Source organism: Lissotriton helveticus, chromosome 10 (genome assembly GCF_964261635.1).
Source record: "Lissotriton helveticus chromosome 10, aLisHel1.1, whole genome shotgun sequence".
Classification (NCBI taxonomy): Eukaryota; Metazoa; Chordata; class Amphibia; order Caudata; family Salamandridae; genus Lissotriton; species Lissotriton helveticus.
The window spans coordinates 782,338,860-782,360,268 of record NC_136071.1 but is presented as its reverse complement, the minus strand read 5'-3'; the positions used below and the strand labels follow the sequence as shown (position 1 = coordinate 782,360,268).

At 45.8% G+C, this 21,409-nt stretch overlaps 1 protein-coding gene across 8 annotated transcripts in view; it reads right to left on the bottom strand.

Moving 5' to 3' along the window:
* The window catches only part of ARHGAP12 (Rho GTPase activating protein 12), a 399,139-nt gene that overhangs the window by 214,463 nt on the left and 163,267 nt on the right, over window positions 1-21,409 (bottom strand). For 4 of the 8 annotated variants that reach the window (XM_078663344.1, XM_078663346.1, XM_078663345.1 and 1 more), the window contains exon 4: window positions 8,834-8,974. The exons of the other annotated variants lie outside the window; for them this stretch is intronic. In XM_078663344.1, coding sequence (XP_078519470.1) covers window positions 8,834-8,974 — 141 coding nt within the window. The remainder of the gene's footprint in view (window positions 1-8,833; window positions 8,975-21,409) is intronic. 8 annotated transcript variants of the gene reach the window in all.

The following is a 21,409-nucleotide window of genomic DNA, read 5'->3' as shown; positions in this document are numbered from 1 at the left end:
TATTAGTACCATATCAGTTCCCAACAGCACCTTTTAGAGTCATTTCTGTATTCCCAGTCCACCACAATAACACATCGGTCATGCAATCCAAACATCATAATCGAGAACAGGAGGGGTGGCCAGCTGCCAAACATGGCAGACTTGGGTTCCAAGATCTCACTGGAAACTACACGTTTCGGGACAGGCCATCCGTGCATCTGACTGGATGATACAGAAAGAGATGAGAAAAACTCTGCACCTACATTTAAGAAGAAATATGGATTTGTGTATGTTGTGAAGCTGGCATCTAGATCTGGACTCAGTATCTTAGGGGTGCAGGCTCATATGGCGAATTGAGGAGATGAGCTAGGCATACTATATCAGAGAGACGATCAAAGCATCCATTTCTCACTGACAAACGGGTTAGGAGGCGAACCAACTGGAGGCAAAGTGATAACCTGAAGGGTGTCACATCGAACAGGCAGATGGTGGAGGTGAACCATGCATATTACAGTAACATGGGCCCGGGATAGGTGGTCTCTTTTACTGCATTATTGGCCTACCACTTGTCAATCTGTCACCATCATCAAGAAAGCTTTATTGAGTTATAAAGGAAAAAGCATAAAAGCATGCATCATAGCAAACACATAAAAAGAATAAAATCATTCAATGATTAAAAACAATAAAATACCTCAGATAGCCAACGGTTCATACAATAAAATACAACAGAATCAATCCCTCATTGAATCCCTTGATCCCACAGCCACTTTTAAAAAACTGGCAACATGAAAATTGATATCTACAGAGAGCAATTGCAAAAATAAAAGAGCTGGCTGTGCCCGTTTAAAACCACTTTCATGAAGAAGGGGAATTAAAATAGGCCTTCCTCAGGACCCCATAGTATTTATAAAAAAACGTAAAATGTATGGTATCCTGCAGCAAGCTAGGGTTAAAAATGTATGCCACCCGAGGAAAGGCCAATAGCTGGGACGAGTTCAGCCTAAATCTAGTTGACAGAAATCGTGCTTGGTTTGAGGTTACCACTATATGGTAGATCTCTATAAATAGGTTAGCTTTCAACAATAAATAATAGCGCCCGTGACCTTCTGAAGAGCCTCAGATTCTCTTGCTAACGTTTTATGCCATAGAAAATTATACTTTACCGAACCACCATCTGACCGTACAATTTTATCGGGAGGAGTAAAAGATTCCACTCTACCTAGATTATAAAACTCCCCTTCTATATATTTGAGCCAGAGAATTTGCCATGCAAAATCAAGGGTACGCAATCTTGCAATATCTCCCTATTCTGTTGTGCTCCTTTAGACCACAAATTAACCCAACATAACAGGGGAGGAAGGGCAAGGGTGTCCCAATTTTTCATGCACTATACTAGAAGGGGTACTTTGAGGAACACAGAGCAAACATCGTAAACACTTGTTTTTAACTACCTGAAGGGGGTCATGGTTAGCATAACCCCAGATGTCAGACCCATATGTGCTGTAGAAACAGTTTTAACTCTGTAAGCTTGCCTAACAAAAACGTGCCTAACAAAATGAATGTGTCCTTGTGTAACGCAACTGGTGCTCATGTAAAGTCCTCTGATACCGGATACCTTCGGGTCAAGTCCGAGCTATATAAAACTCAGTAAAAATAAATCAAATAAAGCACTAACTGGATTCCTCCCCAGTCTAAAGGCAAATTTCCAAACCGCAACATTAGAGAGACAACTTTTCAGTTGTCAGCTTTGTCAATCATAGATTAGCATAAAATAAAACACCTTCCTGACTTACTTAAATTTTTTGGTTTTTTCTTTCCTCACGATTATTTTAATTTGACTTTTGTTCCCAGTATTTCACCTTGCTCAGGAGAGCCTGAACCAGGTGCTAGGGGTTGCTGGACCCCGGTTTGAATTTGTTTCTTTGCCCAATCATGTTAAATATCTAGCGCTGAGTCGCGCTTCAGTCCTTAGACACACCTCGGCAATGCCCGAAGCCGGCCTTGAAATTCAACTGCAGAGCACATTCGCAATGCTAGCGTGCCAAATGCAAGCCTGTCTGCAGCCGGACTGCGGCTTGCACTAGGAATACTGGCCAAATTCATGTGCAATACTTTTAATCTGACTCATAATAATGATGTCTGCCCTTACAACCACTAGTCCTACTCTCTTGAACTAGCACTAGGTGGACCCCATCGGGAAGGGAGTGCTTCCACTCCTATGCTCTCTTTGAATACTTAGTTGAACTGTATATTACTGAACACACAATAGTCCATAAAACACAAACTCAAGCTTTTTGATTATCTGGACTCATATGCCCCAAAAATCACATTTTCTAATGGAAACCTAGACAGACAAGTTCTCCAACCTGTACTTAGCACCTGGACTACCTCAAAGCTATGTTATCTTAAGGCTGGATTAAGAGGGAAAACGGAGAGGTGGACTTGCAATAATTTACAGGGGTAGTCCTGAAATCATTTGCGAACCTTTCACAATAATATGATGTTAAGTGCTCTTGTTTAAATGCAAATTGAACCATAATGCCACGTTTTATGGCATATTGATTTACCAACAACCTGCCCCTAGAAAAAATTCCTTGCGTATGATTTCTCGGAGACACATATACAATACCCCAACTATACTACATTAGGGGATTTTAATTGTCATCCGGATGATGTGGCCAATAAAGAACCCAAAGTGCCAAATAGATCATTTGTGCAACGTTAACTTAAAACCATTGGTGAAATCTCCTACCCATATCGCGGATCATATTCCTGATGCAATTTTCTCTAATCATTCGGACTTACAGTTTGAGGACATTCTTCCAGTCAATTCTTCTGATCATATGGTTGTAAGGTTTAGCATCCTCACTATACAGAAAATCGTTAGTGACCAATATGGAACAAGTCAAATCTTTTCGGACCTGGAGTAAAGTTGACAGGAAAGAACGGTCTAAGGCTTTAGACTCCTCTCAATATATATTAACTGTCGACTTCAACGGGGGGACGGCTAGGTTTTCCAACTGGATCAATGAGGCTGCAAATAAACTGGCCCCCTTTCAGAGTGGTCAAAAAACCATAGAACACGCCCAACAGCTCATTGGTGTTTACCCAAGCTTAGGAAACTAAAAAGAAACTGCCAAAGACAGGAGAAAGTATGGAGGAGCAATTACTCCTTAGCAGAAAAGATAAAATATAAGCTTCTCTTTTTGGAACACAAAGTAGAGATCAAAGCGGAAAAAACTAAAAACTTTACAGACAAAATCCAATCGAAAAGTAATTCCTTTTGAGAACTTTTCAAAACAGTTCAAATGTTTTCTTGTCTGCCTACTGCTAAAACCTTAATACCTACTCAAAATTTTTGGGTTAACCTAGCATACTTTAAACATTTTTAAGTCAAAGCAATTTACAAGGATTTTAATGTTGCCAAAAGCAATGATGCTCCACATCCAGGAGTTGCCTCCATCAACATTATACATGCGGCACTTTGCAACCTCACGATAGAGAAACTGATCAATTTGATAAAGCTCAACAAGTCCCCATCAGATCCATGCGCTGACAAAGTCCTACAAGAGATAGCAGTTACAGTAGCATTCCCTTACTATACTATTGTATAATATCATCAATGAAAGATGCTTCCCCTCAAAGTGGAAAAAAGCATCTATTCACCTGCTGCTCAATAAAGCATCACCATTCCCAAAGGAAAATAAAAATTACTGTTCTACTTCCCGGCTCCCTCTGTCAGCTAAAATCTTAGAGAGGCACCTGAATAGTGTGCTGCATTCCTGGAACAAAATGAGACTTTGGATGGAGCACAATTTGGCTTCCGGAAAGCATAAAGTACTGAATCTGCACTGGTGGTAGCCACAGAGGAGATCTGTGACACATGGATAATGGTGGAAGGAATGCGGGGGTCCTTCTGGACCTATCCGCAGCTTTAGGCACAGTAGGCCACAAGATCCTGAAATTGCGCCTAGAGGAGATGGGTATTGGAGACCTAGCTCTCAATTTTCTATGCTCTTTTCTTAGAAATGGAGTGCAATCAGTCTCCTTAGGCGATTTCAACTGGAAACCCTTTCCATTACTCTGCGGGGTTCCACAGGGGTCTTCGCTAAGTCCCACATTGTTAAATTTTTACGTGGCTCCACTTACTGAACCACTTAGATCTTTCGTTTTTTCTACAATCTCTTACACAGATGACACGCAAATAGTAGTGTTGATTACCAGCAGCGTAGAGGACGGATCTCTTTGCTTTAATAACTGCATGAGAGCCATTGTTGACTGGATGAACAACCGGTGTCTTAAACTGAACTCAGATGACACGTCTTCTTGGAATACATCCTGATGGCCTTCGACTCTTGGCCCTTTGCACACACCGAGCTCCAAAGTGAAAAATCTGGGAGTCATCTTTGATTTGAAACTCACTTTCTCTGGCCAGACTAACATGTTCATTTCCTCCTGTTTTTATCTAGTAAAAATATTGAAGACAATTCTGCCTTACTGCTTGTATGACCTTGAGAAAACAGTCAATGTATCCCTGGTACTATGGGGGTTGGACTACTACAATGCCCTATATTTGGGCATGCAGCAAGGCTGAAGCATGCTGCTTTATGCCTGCTTAAAAAAATAAAAATAAAAAAAATAAAGAAATTTGAATCTGCCTCCAAGCCAATGGTGGGGCTACATTGGCTCTTCATCAAAAAGAGGGTGGCTTTTAAAGCGGTCTGTACTGCACATACACCTCTCTAACCCATAGGTCCAGAATACCCTAAGAAACAATTCTCCTGGTACTCCCCTAGATGGTGTCTGGGGTCATCTGCTTCTAAAATGATGTTGGTCCATAAAATCAACAAAGCCACTGGGGAGGCAGAAGTCTGGTCCACTCCACTTCCCGGATATGGAACCAAATGCCATGGCACTTGAGATGCCAACCTAATCGGTTAATTTTTAGAAAGCATTAAAAAAAATATATATATTCTCCTCATTCCTGTAGTTATTCTAAATTAGGTTTCCTCTGCAAAACTGTCCTTGTGGATGCTAGTGCCAAGACACCTATGGGCATTCGTTGGTTGAACTCTACAAATTTAAAATCAAATCAAACCAAATACGGGAAGGCTTTAACCTGCATGAGAGCACGAGACCCTATATTAAATATTAGTGTTTTTGTGTTTCTTGGACCGACTACTATAACATGCGACTTACTGATCTTCGTGCTAAGATCCAGCTCATCTATGAATCCCACACATGCATTTCTAAGTGCTTGCAGTCCCAGTGCCGTTTTTGCTATTAAAACGGCATAGTCTGCATAAAGCAGAATGGGTAGAGGCCATCCATTTACCTGTGGACAATCTGTTTCCTCCTCCACTGAACTTGCGCAAGTTTATTTATATATAATGTAAATAAAAAAGGAGCCATAATGTAAATAAAAAAGGAGCCATAATGCACCCTTGCCTAACACCCTGCATAATTTTAAGGCTCTCTGTGCAAAGGGGATTGGAACTGCATCCTTGGTATTATCATGAAGGTCCCTTAGAAAATAAACTATATTCCGATCGACCCCCATATCCAGAATAATCCTCCAAAGTTTATCACGATTAACCTGGTCAAAACCTGAGGTTAAGTTCATGAAGGCCAACTGGATTGAGCCCTTAAGGACCACTGTATACTTATTCAAAATCAAATAGTAGTTTCAACATTGATCAACAGTTGATCTTCCCGGTCTAAAACCGCATTGGAGGTCATCAAGAATATTGAGCTCCTCCGAGCACTGCAGTAGTCTATCCAATAGGACACTCCCCAAAACCTTGACTACAGAATCAAGAAGGGAGATTGGTCTGTAATAAGACTGACTATCCCTATTCCCCTTCTGGAAAACTGGTATTATAACAGCAGAAGCCCATGAAATAGGAGAACCTTCCTTAACAGCAGCATTCAAAACACTGGTCAAAATGGGGGCCCAAGTATGCACATTACTACAATATAAATCAGCGGGAATTCCATCGGCACCCGACGCTTTATTTATGGGCAGACCCAGAATACCCTTCTGAACTTCTTCCATAGTAAATACAAGATGGCAGAACCCTACTAGCGGCTTACCTGCCACATTGCTCATTAGGTCTGATCCCGCATTATATACCTCGCTAATGTTTGAAATCGCCATATCTACTGCAATATGATGCACTAGAGCAGGGGCATCAACTTGCGCAAAAAAGGAAGAATAATGATGCCCCAGATTTTGGCGCTATTTCTTAGCCATCCTGAGTCAAGCAAATTCTCCCATGTTGTGTCCCTAATCTAATGTTTGTACCGCTTTACCTCAGATTTATAAGTACGGTGCCTTTGAGACACCAAAATAGCATCTCTCTAAGAGACCACAAGGACACATTTAAGCGCTCTTAAAGCAAGTGCACAGCTATTATCACACCATTTTAGGACTGTAGGAACTCTAGTGCCAGCAGAACAAGTAAAGGATTCTGCAACTACACTGAATGTGGGAGAATGCATCTAGGATCTTACGAGGACCCAGCGACCCACTAAAACAGATGACAAGCTCCTGCAAGCATTTGGTAAAAAGGCAAAGAATAAGATGATCGGGAGAGATCTGTGACAATCATAGCCATTTTCCCTGAATGGTAAGTTTCTGAGCTCCTCTAGGCCTTCAAGATTTCTGTTTTGATGTCTAGCACCATCTAAGGGAAATACAATTAGGGTTATGATCACTACGGCGGTTGTAATCTATGTCAACCATTAGAATTTGAGAAAAAATGACAGGCAAGACAAAAAATGAAGTCCATGAATGTGGCGCACCCCCTAACTGTAAAGGTCGGGCCCACCTCACCTCTAGTAGAGTATACAATTTAGTCCAAGGTGAAGACCATGTTACTCTTGCTAAGAATCAAATTCAACAAGTTCCCTTGAGGACTACGATCAAAATGCAGGCCCTCTGGTGGAAAACAATGACAAGGTTTGTAAGGCAGAATACGAGGATCCTCCCACAGATGGCAATAAAAATCACCCACCAATATAACATCAGTGCCCACCCAGCTAGAGCCCTTCAGAGAACCACGAAATAAATCAAAAATATGTATATTACTAAAGTCCTGCAAGGAGATCTTAGCTTTAAAATAATTCAAATGTATAGTAGTTGAGCTCCAGCAAAAAACAATAACAAAGCTTGCAAGTTAGGGGAGCTGGTATCAAGAACCTCCACAGTATCTTTAACTGATAGATAAATAAAAACAATCAAGTCGCCCATCGCCTTTCCCTTTTGAGATCCCATAGCTGGAATGGAACAAGACTTAAAACTCTCCAAATGGCAACTAGATATGGCCCACGTCTCTTAAAGGCATATTACCCCAAACTGTTTTACATATTTCACCCAGCCTGGATCAATAAGCTTAGTACCAAGACCAACTATATTCCAACTAATCAGTTTAAACATATTTATTATCAAATGAGTGCTAGCATCCCCAAAAGAAATATTTAGAATTGTGGGGGATTTGAGTTAGAGTTACACTGAGTCAGTCAATCGCATAAGTCCAGGGATCCAAGAGGCAAACATTTGTTTGAAGAGTCCAGCGTGAAAGGGACCACTTGCCCCATGTCTGACTCCCGGGATGCAGGGAAGACACTGGGCCAAAGTTACGTGGGGCTACGGGCTGTAGAAGTACCCTAATATCAAAGCACAAACAGATGATTTTAAAAGCAGGTTGACAGAGTCAAGAACACGTAATGCCATGTCAGCCCTAGAATAGTTAATGATCACACAGTCCCCCCCCCCCCCCAAAGAAATGTGGTCCACTTTCAATCCAGTGCACTCGCCGGACCATGTTGATCCAAGCAGCGGAGTGCAACCCCAGAGTTGTATGAACCCCCACCCCAGCCAATGCATCGTTTTTTTTTTTTAAATTGTGTGAAATTTCCACCTGAATTACAGTTAAGGTACATTACCCAGTACCACAACATAGTGAGTGGGTCGCCTCTGCGGATAGACTGATATTGGCTTTAAACAGGTTAGCATCATCATTAAAATTATTTAAGTCACCCTGATGTGGCGCAGGGCTCTCCCGATGTAAAGGTTGGAGATCTCTGGCATTCATGCAGTTTATAACAGGAGGCCTAACTACTTCTTTAACGGAAGTCTGTTGTTGGCCACATGTTAAAGTTAAAACAAAATCAGCATCAGATTTTAGGAGTACTTTTGGCGCTTGAGTAGATCATACACAGACTCTGGGGTGCAGGGCCGCCTGACCTCATGGGAAGCCCCACACATGGTTGTGATAAAGGATTTAAGGGTTTGGATAAGGCAGCTCCTGCTTGATCTTTGACCAGCTGCTCAGGGAATCTAGCAGTTTACAGAATGCTCTGGATGGGTTTTATAAAAAAACAACTATCTGCCACTATCCTGCTAGGTTTTCATTGGAGCCTCAATGCCATTTTCGAAATGTTCATGTATCAAAACAGCAAATTTACTGTTGTTTTGTTTGTTCACAAAACACATTCGCTTTGTTCCTTGACAGATTATGAAATAATCTGCACAATTAAACATTTGCGAAGAGACTGAGAAAGTGTTCAGTTAATCTGCAATGTCATGTAATATTTACATTGGTTTTCATACACAGTCAACGTAATGCACTTGAAACTTTGTCCATAAAGTCATGCTGTGTACACTGTGAATAAAAATCAACAACAAAGTCATGCGATAAATCAGTCAACACAAAATAGCTTTACTACAAAACAGAGTTAGTAGAGCAAAGGGTTTTAATTTGCAAACGTACAGTTCAATCTAACATTCAATATTCTCACACAGATGCAAGATTCCATGAAATAATAGTGCTGAAAAGAAAGGAGAAAGTACCTTTTCATTAGTATGTTCACTGATATATAAGGTTTGGCCATGTTGATCCAACTCTTCAGACCAACCCTTTGGAGGAGAACCATACTGACTATCTGAATGGCTGTCACAAGTGATGTGGCAGTTCTCTTCTGATGAAAGGTGCTATAAGTAGTCAGAAACATATGAAGATCAGAGTATGAAAAGGTTAAGAAGAAGAAAAAGAAAAATCTCTAGACTACAGATCAAAGATCGCACAATACAAGTTGAACAATCAATGAATGCAAGTTTGATAACTAGGAGACTTCCAGGAAGCTCGTGAGAAATGCAGGTTTCTGTCAAGCAATACATTTGTGTGCATCATAAAACTATTGTTTCTGGATGACGTATGCACTTGCAACACATAGCAGGGTGAAAGCAGTAACTTCAGTTATGCCCTCTCATAGACCGCATATCTGGTGTTTAACATTTTTACTTTAGCAGATAAGCATGTATGGGCATGGACGGGAGTACGTAATGGAGGTATATGTGAAAAAAGCATATGGAGGTCAAACACTAACATACACAACTGGCAACAGTGATTTGCTGCGAGGACTCTTCTTACTCCTAGCTTTACAACCACTGTGTTCCATTAGCCTAACGGAAAGCACAGCTGATCAGCAGTACCTTAGTATTCTGGATAACAAAGAGGTTTGAGACACACTTATACACTGACCTTCATCCCTGCTCAGCATAATGATTTTCATTTAGACAGGCAAAGGTAGATAGTATTCGGTAGCACCCTTTCTTATAGATACTCCACCCGCTGATTCCTAATCTTCAGAGTAACCCACAGGTGCCACACTGGATCTACAGTGCGCGGATGTCAGTTTCTTGTCTTTGACCTTTCTGCATCCTCAGACAAAGAGCGTAAAACAATTTTTGATCACGGTGTGATGATCTCGAACATGAGACCTTTTTAAGTGTGAATTAGAAACCAGTCCACAGAACAGGGAGGTGGGAGGGCAGTGAGGAGTAAACCAGAACGAGCATTATTGAAGGTAACTAACGTCTTCTACTGGGGGACATGGACATTTGAGAGAAGCCAGTAGGTTTTGAATTGCCTTCGGGTGAATTAAGGCGCATTGGTCACATGACCGAATTGTGACTGGAGCCCAGGTACCAAAGGTACAACCTGTGGGGGGTCCATGACTAACATGTGCTTGTGGTCCTCTTTGGATGGCTTATAGCCGGTCAACTTCAGGGCGGGACATAGTTCCCTAGCTCACCGTCTTGGTAGAATTTCCAAACTATTGAAAGGCCAACAGAGTTGGAAGTGACACTCTAGATACGAGTTGAGCTTGCAGGAAGAAACTAACTTCTGTCAGTGCGCAGAGGTGGCACTTTTATGCGGTACTGGTCCATCACTTCTGCAGTGGCATGGTGCCAGCATAGAGTTACACGGTGACATATACCAGCACTTGAGTGCACTGCTGACATTTTTTTCCCAGTTAAAGCCTGGTCACTTGGGTATATTCTAAAGGCGAGGACTCGGTCATTAGATGTATCCTTAAGAAATCAAGGATATGAGGGAAGAAAAAAGCCCCTTTCAACAAATTTGGAAGGAAGTGGACAAATCACTCAGTGTTCAAATAGATATGGGAGTTCTATGTACTATGATGCAGTAACCTGGATTTCTGATTGGCCATGCTGATAGGAGAACAAGGCTCTATTGAAAGGTATGAGAGTCAGCATGCCATAGGGTGAATCATTCTTTATATTGCAATATACTAGAGCCTCACTGTTATGCTCAATTCCACACTAATCACCCTTACTAAATGTTATTGTTATCCATCTCTTTGCGCACAGCATGTTGCTATGCCCATCATTAATAAGTTGAACCACAAAAGGGGTTTGGCCCATTGACGGGAACCAGGTAGGGCCCAAGATACAATATACACAAGAATACCCGGTATCCCACTTTTCGATATAACGGTAACTACACTAAATTCTTTTGTTGGTTAGGCTATCATCATCAGCCTTTTACTTTTTAATTTTTTCAAAAATTTCACATAGAAAAACTCATTAATTCACAGAGCCACATACAATTTCTACAACCTAAACAAAAATTCAAACAATTACATACATTACAACAAAAATGAATTAAACATCAAACATATACAGTGTACATCAATTGTTAGATAGCTTCAAATTTCAATGTGCAAGTACCACTAAACATCTTGATTAACAAAACAAAAGTACCTATGATCTGCCTATTTGTAAGGTACTAAAAACAACCCAATTTGTTGTGAATGTTAATATACACTTTTTCTTGAATCAATATACAGAATTTGATTTTTCTGCACTTCCATATGTCAGAGCCTGCCGACGCGTTTCCAGCACCGTATAACCTCTTCACGGGCTTTCATCAGGGCTTCTTACTAATGATAAACTTGATGATCTATGAAGCAAATGAAATTCCAATTAACTACTCTGTACACACCTCCTTATCCTTCTCAGCTATCACCCGTGTTTTTAAAAAAATCCTACCTTTTTGAAGCGTCTTAATCTATTGGACTTTCTGGGCAGATTACCATTTCCGCGGCAACCTGAAAATTAAAAAATCCTACAATGACTTCTCAAATCCATCATGCAGAGAGTGAATCCGTTAACTGTCGACTGCCAGGTATAGCCTACCTTAAATAACAGCTTGTTGCAACCAGCGGTAAACTTCTACGTTATTTCTATAACCAATGGGGGGGCGCTGTAAAAACACAAACCAAACCACATATTTGTGGGTCTATTCCCAAAAAGGCTTCTTTTTTTCATAAACCCCAATGCTGTAGGTAATGTCCTACCTTAGCTAGTTAACTCAAAATTCATGGACCCCACTGCCGCCTTCCTGCGGTCGGTCCTAGTTTAGATGGAAATATTGGGCATAGAAATTAATCTTTACGGACGTGAGCAACTTGTTGATTATGGCACCGTTATATTACAGAACGGCATTGAAGAATCACGGGGAAGCAAAACAATAAATGCGCACAGCGGAATAAAAGTACGGGGAGAGGCGCGAGGATCATCTCACACTATCCAAAGGTGAGGGCACGCCAGGTGCTTAATTGGGATGATATCAACAAACGAATAGGAGTAAAGATTAATTTCTATGCCCAATATTTCCATCTAAACTAGGACCGACCGCAGGAAGACGGCAGTGGGGTCCATGAATTTTGAGTTAACAAGCTAAGGTAGGACATTTCCTACAGCATTGGGGTTTATGAAAAAAAGAAGCCTTTTTGGGAATAGACCCACAAATATGTGGTTTGGTTTGTGTTTTTACAGCGCCCCCATTGGTTATAGAAATAACGTAGAAGTTTACCGCTGGTTGCAACAAGCTGTTATTTAAGGTAGGCAATACCTGGCAGTCGACAGTTAACGGATTCACTCTCTGCATGATGGATTTGAGAAGTCATTGTAGGATTTTTTAATTTTCAGGTTGCCGCGGAAATGGTAATCTGCCCAGAAAGTCCAATAGATTAAGACGCTTCAAAAAGGTAGGATTTTTTTAAAAACACGGGTGATAGCTGAGAAGGATAAGGAGGTGTGTACAGAGTAGTTAATTGGAATTTCATTTGCTTCATAGATCATCAAGTTTATCATTAGTAAGAAGCCCTGATGAAAGCCCGTGAAGAGGTTATGCGGTGCTGGAAACGCGTCGGCAGGCTCTGACATATGGAAGTGCAAAAAAATCAAATTCTGTATATTGATTCAAGAAAAAGTGTATATTAACATTCACAACAAATTGGGTTGTTTTTAGTACCTTACAAATAGGCAGATCATAGGTACTTTTGTTTTGTGAATCAAGATGTTGAGTGGTACTTGCACATTGAAATTTGAAGCTATCTAACAATTGATGTACACTGTATATGTTTGATGTTTAATTCATTTTTGTTGTAATGTATGTAATTGTTTGAATTTTTGTTTAGGTTGTAGAAATTGTATGTGGCTCTGTGAATTAATGAGTTTTTCTATGTGAAATTTTTGAAAAAATTAAAAAGTAAAAGGCTGAAAATGATAGCCTAACCAACAAAAATATTTAGTGTGATTACCGTTATATCGAAAAGTGGGATACCGGGTATTCTTGTGTACATCATTAATAAGTGGCACTAAGACAGCAATTCTAATTGTGATATGGTGTATATTTTGTACACGTTACAAGAATTAAAATTCTCTACTTTTTTGTTATCAATAAAAACTTTATAAATAAAAAATAAAAATGCTATTGTGTCACTGGTCTAGTTCAGCATCCTTTTATTCTGCTCAAATCATGAACAGACTTTCAACCAAACAATGTGTCTTCAGTTCACAGAAATAAGTTGTGGCCTCTCCGACTAATACAAAAGAACCAATGTTCGAAAGGGCAAATAGTGGCCTCAACAGACCGATATTCCAACTTTCAATCTCAAATTTAGCTTAATATCCACTAAGATAATAAAAGCCCTGCTGATTGTGCTGGTGCAAAAAAAAACTATCGTGTTGCAGGTTTAATGCTAACATTACCCATCAAGAGCTTGCGCCAGAACTCCCAAGTTAAAAATATGACAGCAAATCAAAGAAAAGCCTTCAGATAAGTGATCCATAAATCCTCATTTTGGATTACATTTTTCACAAAACTGGACCATAATATGTTCGTGTAACTCAGAGCAGCACAGAGGGAAAGCAGCTATTGATAACTTGACTGCAACAGCTACTGTGAAACAAGCATTTGCAATGCAATAGGTCTCGCAGCATTCAAGTTTGAGTTATTGGCATTGTATATGACAATGTGTTGCATGAATTCTTTTCCAAACTCTGTATTGGCTGGTGGTGTTTGTGCCCGGTGAAAGCGTGCACTGACGGATGGTGGTGTTTGTGCCCGGTGAAAGCGTGCACGAACAACTTATGGCGTCTGTGCCTGGTGAAAGTGTGCACTGACGGCTGGTGGTGTTTGTGCCTGGTGAAAGGGTGCACTGGTGGCTGGTGGTGTTTGTGCCCGGTGAAAGCGTGCACTGACGGCTGTTGGTGTTTGTGCCTGGTGAAAGGGTGCACTGGCGGCTGTTTGTGTTTGTGCTCGGTGAAAGCGTGCACTGACGGCTGGTGGTGTTTGTGCCTGGTGAAAGCGTGCACTGATGACTTATGGTGTCTGTGCCTGTTGAAAGTGTGTACTGACGGCCGGTGGTGGGTATGCCTGATGAAACCATGTACTGATGGCTAGTGGTGTGTGTGTGCCTGTTGAAAGTGTGCACTGATGGCTGATGGTGTGTGTGCATGGTGGAAAAGCGTGCACTGACATGTTTAGAAGTAAAGTGCGCCATACTGCGATTGCTACAATAGTTAATTGTGGATGTGCTAACCATTGATGCGTGCACTGATGGCTGGTGGTGTGTGTGTGCTTGTAGAAAATGTGCACTGATGGCTAATGGTGTGTGTGCCTGGTGGAAGTGTGCACTGCCAGCTAGTGGCGTGTGTGCCCGGTGAAAGCGTGCATTGACGGCTGATGGGGTGTGCCTGGTGAAAGTGTGCACTGACGGTTGGTGGTGTGTGTGTGCGCCTGGTGAAAGCGTGCACCGACGTCTGGTTCTGTGTGCGTGTGGTGGAAGCGTGCATTGATCGCTGGTGTTGTTTAAATAGCAACATACTTGGGTCCAGCATAAAGAGCACTCTTTTTAAACAGGCATTAAGAGTGAGACAGCACACAATGATCCAATGGTAATTACTAGTTGAAGGCAAATCGCATATAGAACATTAGGAACACTGCAATTCTTTACATTGATTCAGACGGTCCTTGCTGCATTCAGGACATTATCAAAAATCAGTGTGTTTCGTGAGAAGTAATACCTTACATCCTAAACAGCTGTTTTAACAGAATGTTCCCGACTTTAAAAAGAGAGATGACTAAAACATTGGCAGGGAGGCAGCATCCTGAATTTAGGTTGTATGAATGTTACTTTATTGTTTGACTGAAAGAAAAAAGTTCAACTATAATAAACTCCTAGCCAACGCTGCAACACCATTCTGCCAGCTAAGCAAGCCGAGTAAGAAGGGATGTGCGGACTTCACCCGAAGGTGTCAGAGCGAATTCACAATAGAAACAGAACTGATACATGAGAACATTACTAGTGAACAAAATACAAAGGCAAACGTTACATTACATGAGGCAAAAGTGACAATGATAACAAACCGTGCCTTACACAGTGTGTAAGGCACTTTTTGTTATCTTAGTCTAAGCCCGCCTGATTCTATGAAATGGCGGCGGGACGCGGGACAGGCCTTTATCCTTTTCTTTCACTTTCCGTTCCGCACTTCCGCCGCCGCGTATGCGCGTGCCGCGTGCGTGGGGGGCGTGGGCAGCAGGGCTGGCTGCTGCTGAGTGGTGGTGAGCAATGCCAGGCAGCCCCAGGGCACGCACAACATCATGCGGGCCAATAAGCAGTAAGCCCCTGTGCGTGGCATATGGGGCGCGGCAGGCGGCGCGCATAGCCAAAGAAGAAGACAAGAGAAGAACAACGAAAACTACGAACTTAACTGCCTTCCAAGTCCAAGACAAAGCAGCCAGGCGGCCAGGCCCGCCCACGCTGAGCTGCCCTGTCCGATTTCCGAATCCGAGTCCGAAGACCAAAGTAAGTCACTCAGAGTCTGTCACTCCGTCTCCGTCACCGACCGGCGGGGCAGGGCTGCTGCTGGCTGCCTGCCTCCAGGCCTGCTGCGTGCACTAATTAGTTGCTTTCCTGTCGCGCATTTGCCTGCTTCTTATTTATGTCCCAACTTGTCACTCGTGTTTGTCCCTCCTATAGAACATGCTTTCTCGCTTCTGTACTTCTTTGCTCCCGGGGCCGCACTCAGTGTTGCTCTCTGTTCTTGCCTGTGTGCCGCTTCCCTCCATATTGGGTTCGCCCTTGCACTCAACCAGCCCCCCAACCCCTGTTGCTTCCTCGCCTGCTCCATTTGCCCTCGGCTGCTGCTGAAGCAAGCAAGCAGGCAAGCCTATATTATAATAGTTACAGTGCGCAACGCACGCCAGGGACGGATGGTAACGGGCCCCGGCCTATAAACATTAATTATGGTGCCGTGGTGCGCACGCCCTACCGGCCTGGCCTGAGCCTTTTTAAAATTAATTAAATAGTTGGTAGTGGTACGCACTGGAGCCGGGCCGGGTCTTCATAATTAAAATGGTGCACGGGAGTGGCGGCGCGCAGAGTAGTGCTATTTTTATTTTGTATAGTGGTCATTTTCCTGCAGTTTTGCTCTTTTAGACTACTGTAAATAAAATGCGCTTTTATCAGCCAACGTAACGGTGTTCAATGCATTGGTCTTGTTAAGATGAATAGCTAAAATACTAGATTGTTATTCCATCATGTTTTTAAATGTTCAGCATCACATGCTTACTTTCGTGAGCTTTCTATGTACTTATGACATATGCATCATCGTTATAGTTGCTTCAGTCAAGGAAAAAATGCGTGTCTCTGCATCAGATGTTTGGTGATTAGCAGCTGTCCTAAGCAGGTGTTACAAAAGGAACCTTACATTATTAATCTAGTATGTTTGCACTCCGGAATTTTTCAAGCTAGCTCAGTTGGTTGATGCACCTGTTACAATGATGCAACTGCAACCTAATGGCCACTAGTTTGGAATCAAAGCAAGTTCGGCTCAGCATTTCATCCTTCTCATGCTGAGAAGATGAGCACCATGCCTCGAAATTGTTTGAACACCTTCTGGGGCCTAATCCATTTTTAAAATAAAACGTGTTCTAGCATCACTTCGTAATGGACATACACAGGTGATATTCACGTGGCTCCTTGCTCGTAGTGGGGAGTAGAATCAGGCCAAGCCCCTCTCCTGTGATAACAAAAACAACACTCGCAGGCAACAAAATACACATAAATGAGAGAGCTGGACCAAAAGCAGCAGAGTGCGGATCATCCTTCTCTTGCTCTGTCAGGGTAAGCTGCTGTCTGCTGAGCTACAAATGGGATCACATCTGAAAAGAACCCACCCGAGAGAGGAAGTGTAAACAAACACAGCGCGGTGTAATTTAGATTGATTATTGCAGTGGATTCTCGTGGATCGAAGCGCTCTCTTGTAGTGGGCTCAGGTGCACCAATTATCCCTAGACACCTGCGACTGACCTCTGTCTTTTGGGGTCATGAGACGATGAGAGAGAGGCAATGTGACCTGTCATCACTCAAAGATCTCTAAGCAGTTGCAAGACCTGGCATCCTTGACGTGTTTTCCTCTGTCTTTTTGCTCTACCACCTGTATTTTTGATGTTATGCTGGACTTCTTTTTTGCTGTTTTATGTACTCCGTACACTTTACCACTGCTAATCAGTGCTCAAGTGCAAATGCTACCTCTGTCATTTTTAATTCTGCTGGGTTCTCCATAATTTGCATATTTGATTTACTGGTAAGTCCCTAGTAAAGTGCACTGTGTGTGCCCAAGGCCTGTAAATCAAATGCATCTAGTGCGCCTGCAGCAGTGATTGTGCCAACCATATAAGCACCCCTGTAAACGTGTCTCCAGCCTACCATTGCAGTGCCTTTGAGTACAGTTTTAAACTGCCAAGTCGACCTGGCAAGTGCAGTCTCTTGCCAGGCCCTAAGCCTCCCTTTTACTACATGTTGGACACCCCTAAGGTAGGCCCAAGACACTCCCAGGGGCAGGGTGCAGTGTATGTTAAAGGTGGGACATGTGTAGGTATGTATTACATGTCATGATAGTGAAATACTGCTAATTTCGTTCTTCACTATTGTCAGGACTAGCTCGCCAATAGGATATTATTGGAGCTGCCTTGTATGTTTGCTGACTGGGAACACATTTTAAACCTAGATTGAGGACAGATTCCTCATCCCTTGTCAATACTTTCGTGGATAAATTGACTACTGTCGATGGTGGGATTTCTATTATTTGTAAAAGTTTCTGCGCGCGGGGCGCTGTAGAGTGCGGGGCGCTGTAGAGTGCGGGGCGCTGCGTTGCACTGTAGAGTGCGGGACGCTGCGGTGCGCTGTAGAGTGCGGGGCGCTGTAGAGTGCGGGGCACTGCGGGGCGCTGTAGAGTGCGGGGCGCTGTAGAGTGCAGGGCGCTGTAGAGTGCGCTGTAGAGTGCGGGGCGCTGTAGAGTGCGGGGCGCTGTAGAGTGCGGGGCGCTGTAGAGTGCGTGGCGCTGTAGAGTGCGGGGCGCTGCGGGGCGCTGTAGAGCGCGGGGCGCTGTAGAGTGCATGGCGCTGCGGGGCGCTGAGAGCGTGGTGCGCTGTAGAGTGTGTGCGCTGTAGAGCGCAGGGCGCTGTAGAGTGCGGGGCGCTGTAGAGTATGGGGCGCTGCGGTGCGCTGTAGAGTGCGGTGAGCTGCGGGGCGCTGTAGAGTGCGGGGCGCTGTAGAGTGCGGGGCGCTGTAGAGTGCGGGGCGCTGTAGAGTGCAGGGCGCTGCGGGGCGCTGTAGAGTGCAGGGCGCTGCGGGGCGCTGTAGAGTGCAGGGCGCTGCGTGGCGCTGTGGAGTGCGTGGCGCTGTAGAATGCGGGGCGCTGTAGAGTGCGGGCGCTGTAGAGTGCGGGGCGCTGTAGAGTGCGGGGCGCAGTGCGTGGCGCTGTGGAGTGCGGGGCGCTGTAGAGTGCGGGGCGCTGTAGAGTGCGGGGCGCTGTAGAGTGCGTGGCGCTGTAGAGTGCGGGGCGCTGTAGAGTGCGGGCGCTGTAGAGTGCGGGGCGCTGTAGAGTGCGGGGCGCTGTAGAGTGCGGGGCGCTGTAGAGTGCGGGGCGCTGTAGAGTGTGGGGCGCTGTAGAGTGTGGGGCGCTGTAGAGTGTGGGGCGCTGTAGAGTGCGGGGCGCTGTAGAGTGCGGGGCGCTGTAGAGTGCGGGGCGCTGTAGAGTGCGCTGTAGAGTGCGGTGCGCTGTAGAGTGCGCTGTAGAGTGCGGTGCGCTGTAGAGTGCGGTGCGCTGTAGAGTGCGGGGCGCTGTAGAGTGCGGGCGCTGTGGGGCGCTGTAGAGTGCAGGGCGCTGCAGAGCGTGGGGCGCTGTAGAGTGCGGGGCGCTGTAGAGTGCTGTAGAGTGCATTGCGCTGTAGAGCGCGTTGCGCTGTAGAGCGCGTTGCGCTGTAGAGTGCGGGGCGCTGTAGAGTATGGGGCGCTGCGGTGCGCTGTAGAGTGCGCTGCGGGCGCTGTAGAGTGCAGTGCGCTGTAGAGCACGGTGTAGAGTGCGGAGCGCTGTAGAGTGCGGAGCGCTGTAGAGTGCGGGGCGCTGTAGAGTGCGGGGCGCTGTAGAGTGCGGGGCGCTGTAGAGTGCGGGGCGCTGTAGAGCGCTGTCGAGTGCGGGGCGCTGTAGAATGCGGGGCGCTGTCGAGTGCGAGGCGCTGTAGAGTGCGGGGCGCTGTAGAGTGCGGGGCGCTGTAGAGTGCGGGGCGCTGTAGAGTGCGGGGCGCTGTAGAGTGCGGGGCGCTGCGGGGCGCTGTAGAGTGCGGGGCGCTGTCGAGCCCGGGGCGCTGTAGAGTGCAGGGCGCTGCGGGGCGCTGTAGAGTGCGGGGCGCTGTAGAGTGCGGGGCGCTGTAGAGTGCGGTGCGCTGTAGAGTGCGGGGCGCTGTAGAGTGCGGGGCGCTGTAGAGTGCGGGGCGCTGTAGAGTGCGGGGCGCTGTAGAATGCGGGGCGCTGCAGGGCGCTGTAGAGTGCAGGGCGATGTAGAGTGCGGGGCGCTGTAGAGTGCTGTAGAGTGCGTTGCGCTGTAGAGTGTGTAGCGCTGAAGAGCGCGTTGCCCTGTAGAGTGCGGGGCGCTGTAGAGTATGGGGCGCTGTGGTGCGCTGTAGGCTGCGGTGCGGGCGCTGTAGAGTGCAGTGCGCTGTAGAGCGCGGTGTAGAGTGCGGAGCGCTGTAGAGTGCGGGGCGCTGTAGAGTGCGGGGCGCTGTAGAGTGCGGGGCGCTGTAGAGTGCGGGGCGCTGTAGAGCGCTGTCGAGTGCGGGGCGCTGTAGAATGCGGGGCGCTGTAGAATGCGGGGCGCTGTAGAGTGCGGGGCGCTGTAGAGTGCGGGGCGCTGTAGAGTGCGGGGCGCTGTAGAGTGTGGGGCGCTGTAGAGCACGGGGCGTTGTAGAGCGCGGGGCGCTGTCGAGCCCGGGGCGCTGTAGAGTGCAGGGCGCTGCGGGGCGCTGTAGTGCGTGGGGCGCTGTAGAGCGCGGGGCGCTGTAGAGTGCGGGGTGCTGTAGAGTGCTCCACTCTGCACTCTGAAGCTCCACTCTGAAGCTCAGCTCCACTCCGAAGCTCCACTCCGAATCTGCACTCTGAATCTGCACTCTGAATCTGCACTCTGAAGCTCCACTCTGAAGCTCCACTCTGAAGCTCCACTCTGAAGCTCCACTCTGAAGCTCCACTCTGAAGCTCCACTCTGAAGCTCCACTCTCCACTCTGAATCTCCACTCTGAATCTCCACTCTCCACTCTGAAGCTCCACTCTGAAGCTCCACTCTGAAGCTCCACTCTGAAGCTCCACTCCACTCTGAAGCTCCACTCCACTCTGAAGCTCCACTCCGAATCTGCACTCTGCACTCTGAATCTGCACTCTGAAGCTCCACTCTGAAGCTCCACTCCGAATCTGCACTCTGCACTCTGAATCTGCACTCTGAAGCTCCACTCTGAAGCTCCACTCTGCACTCTGAAGCTCCACTCTGAAGCTCCACTCTGAAGCTCCACTCTGAAGCTCCACTCTGAAGCTCCACTCTGAAGCTCCACTCTGAAGCTCCACTCTGAAGCTCCACTCTGCACTCTGAAGCTCCACTCTGAAGCTCCACTCTGCACTCTGAAGCTCCACTCTGAAGCTCCACTCTGCACTCTGAAGCTCCACTCTGAAGCTCCACTCTGCACTCTGAAGCTCCACTCTGAAGCTCCACTCTGCACTCTGAAGCTCCACTCTGAAGCTCCACTCTGCACTCTGAAGCTCCACTCTGAAGCTCCACTCTGCACTCTGAAGCTCCACTCTGAAGCTCCACTCCACTCTGAAGCTCCACTCTGAAGCTCCACTCCACTCTGAAGCTCCACTCTGAAGCTCCACTCTGAAGCTCCACTCTGAAGCTCCACTCTGAAGCTCCACTCTGAAGCTCCACTCTGAAGCTCCACTCTGAAGCTCCACTCTGAAGCTCCACTCTGAAGCTCCACTCTGAAGCTCCACTCTGCACTCTGAAGCTCCGCTCTGAAGCTCCACTCTGAAGCTCCACTCTGAAGCTCCACTCTGAAGCTCCACTCTGAAGCTCCACTCTGAAGCTCCACTCTGAAGCTCCACTCTGAAGCTCCACTCTGAAGCTCCACTCTGAAGCTCCACTCTGAAGCTCCACTCTGCACTCTGAAGCTCCACTCTGAAGCTCCACTCTGCACTCTGAAGCTCCACTCTGAAGCTCCACTCTGCACTCTGAAGCTCCACTCTGAAGCTCAGCTCCACTCCGAAGCTCCACTCCGAAGCTCCACTCCACTCTGAAGCTCCACTCTGAAGCTCCACTCTGAAGCTCCACTCTGAAGCTCCACTCTGAAGCTCCACTCTGAAGCTCCACTCTGAAGCTCCACTCTGAAGCTCCACTCTGAAGCTCCACTCTCCACTCTGAATCTCCACTCTGAATCTCCACTCT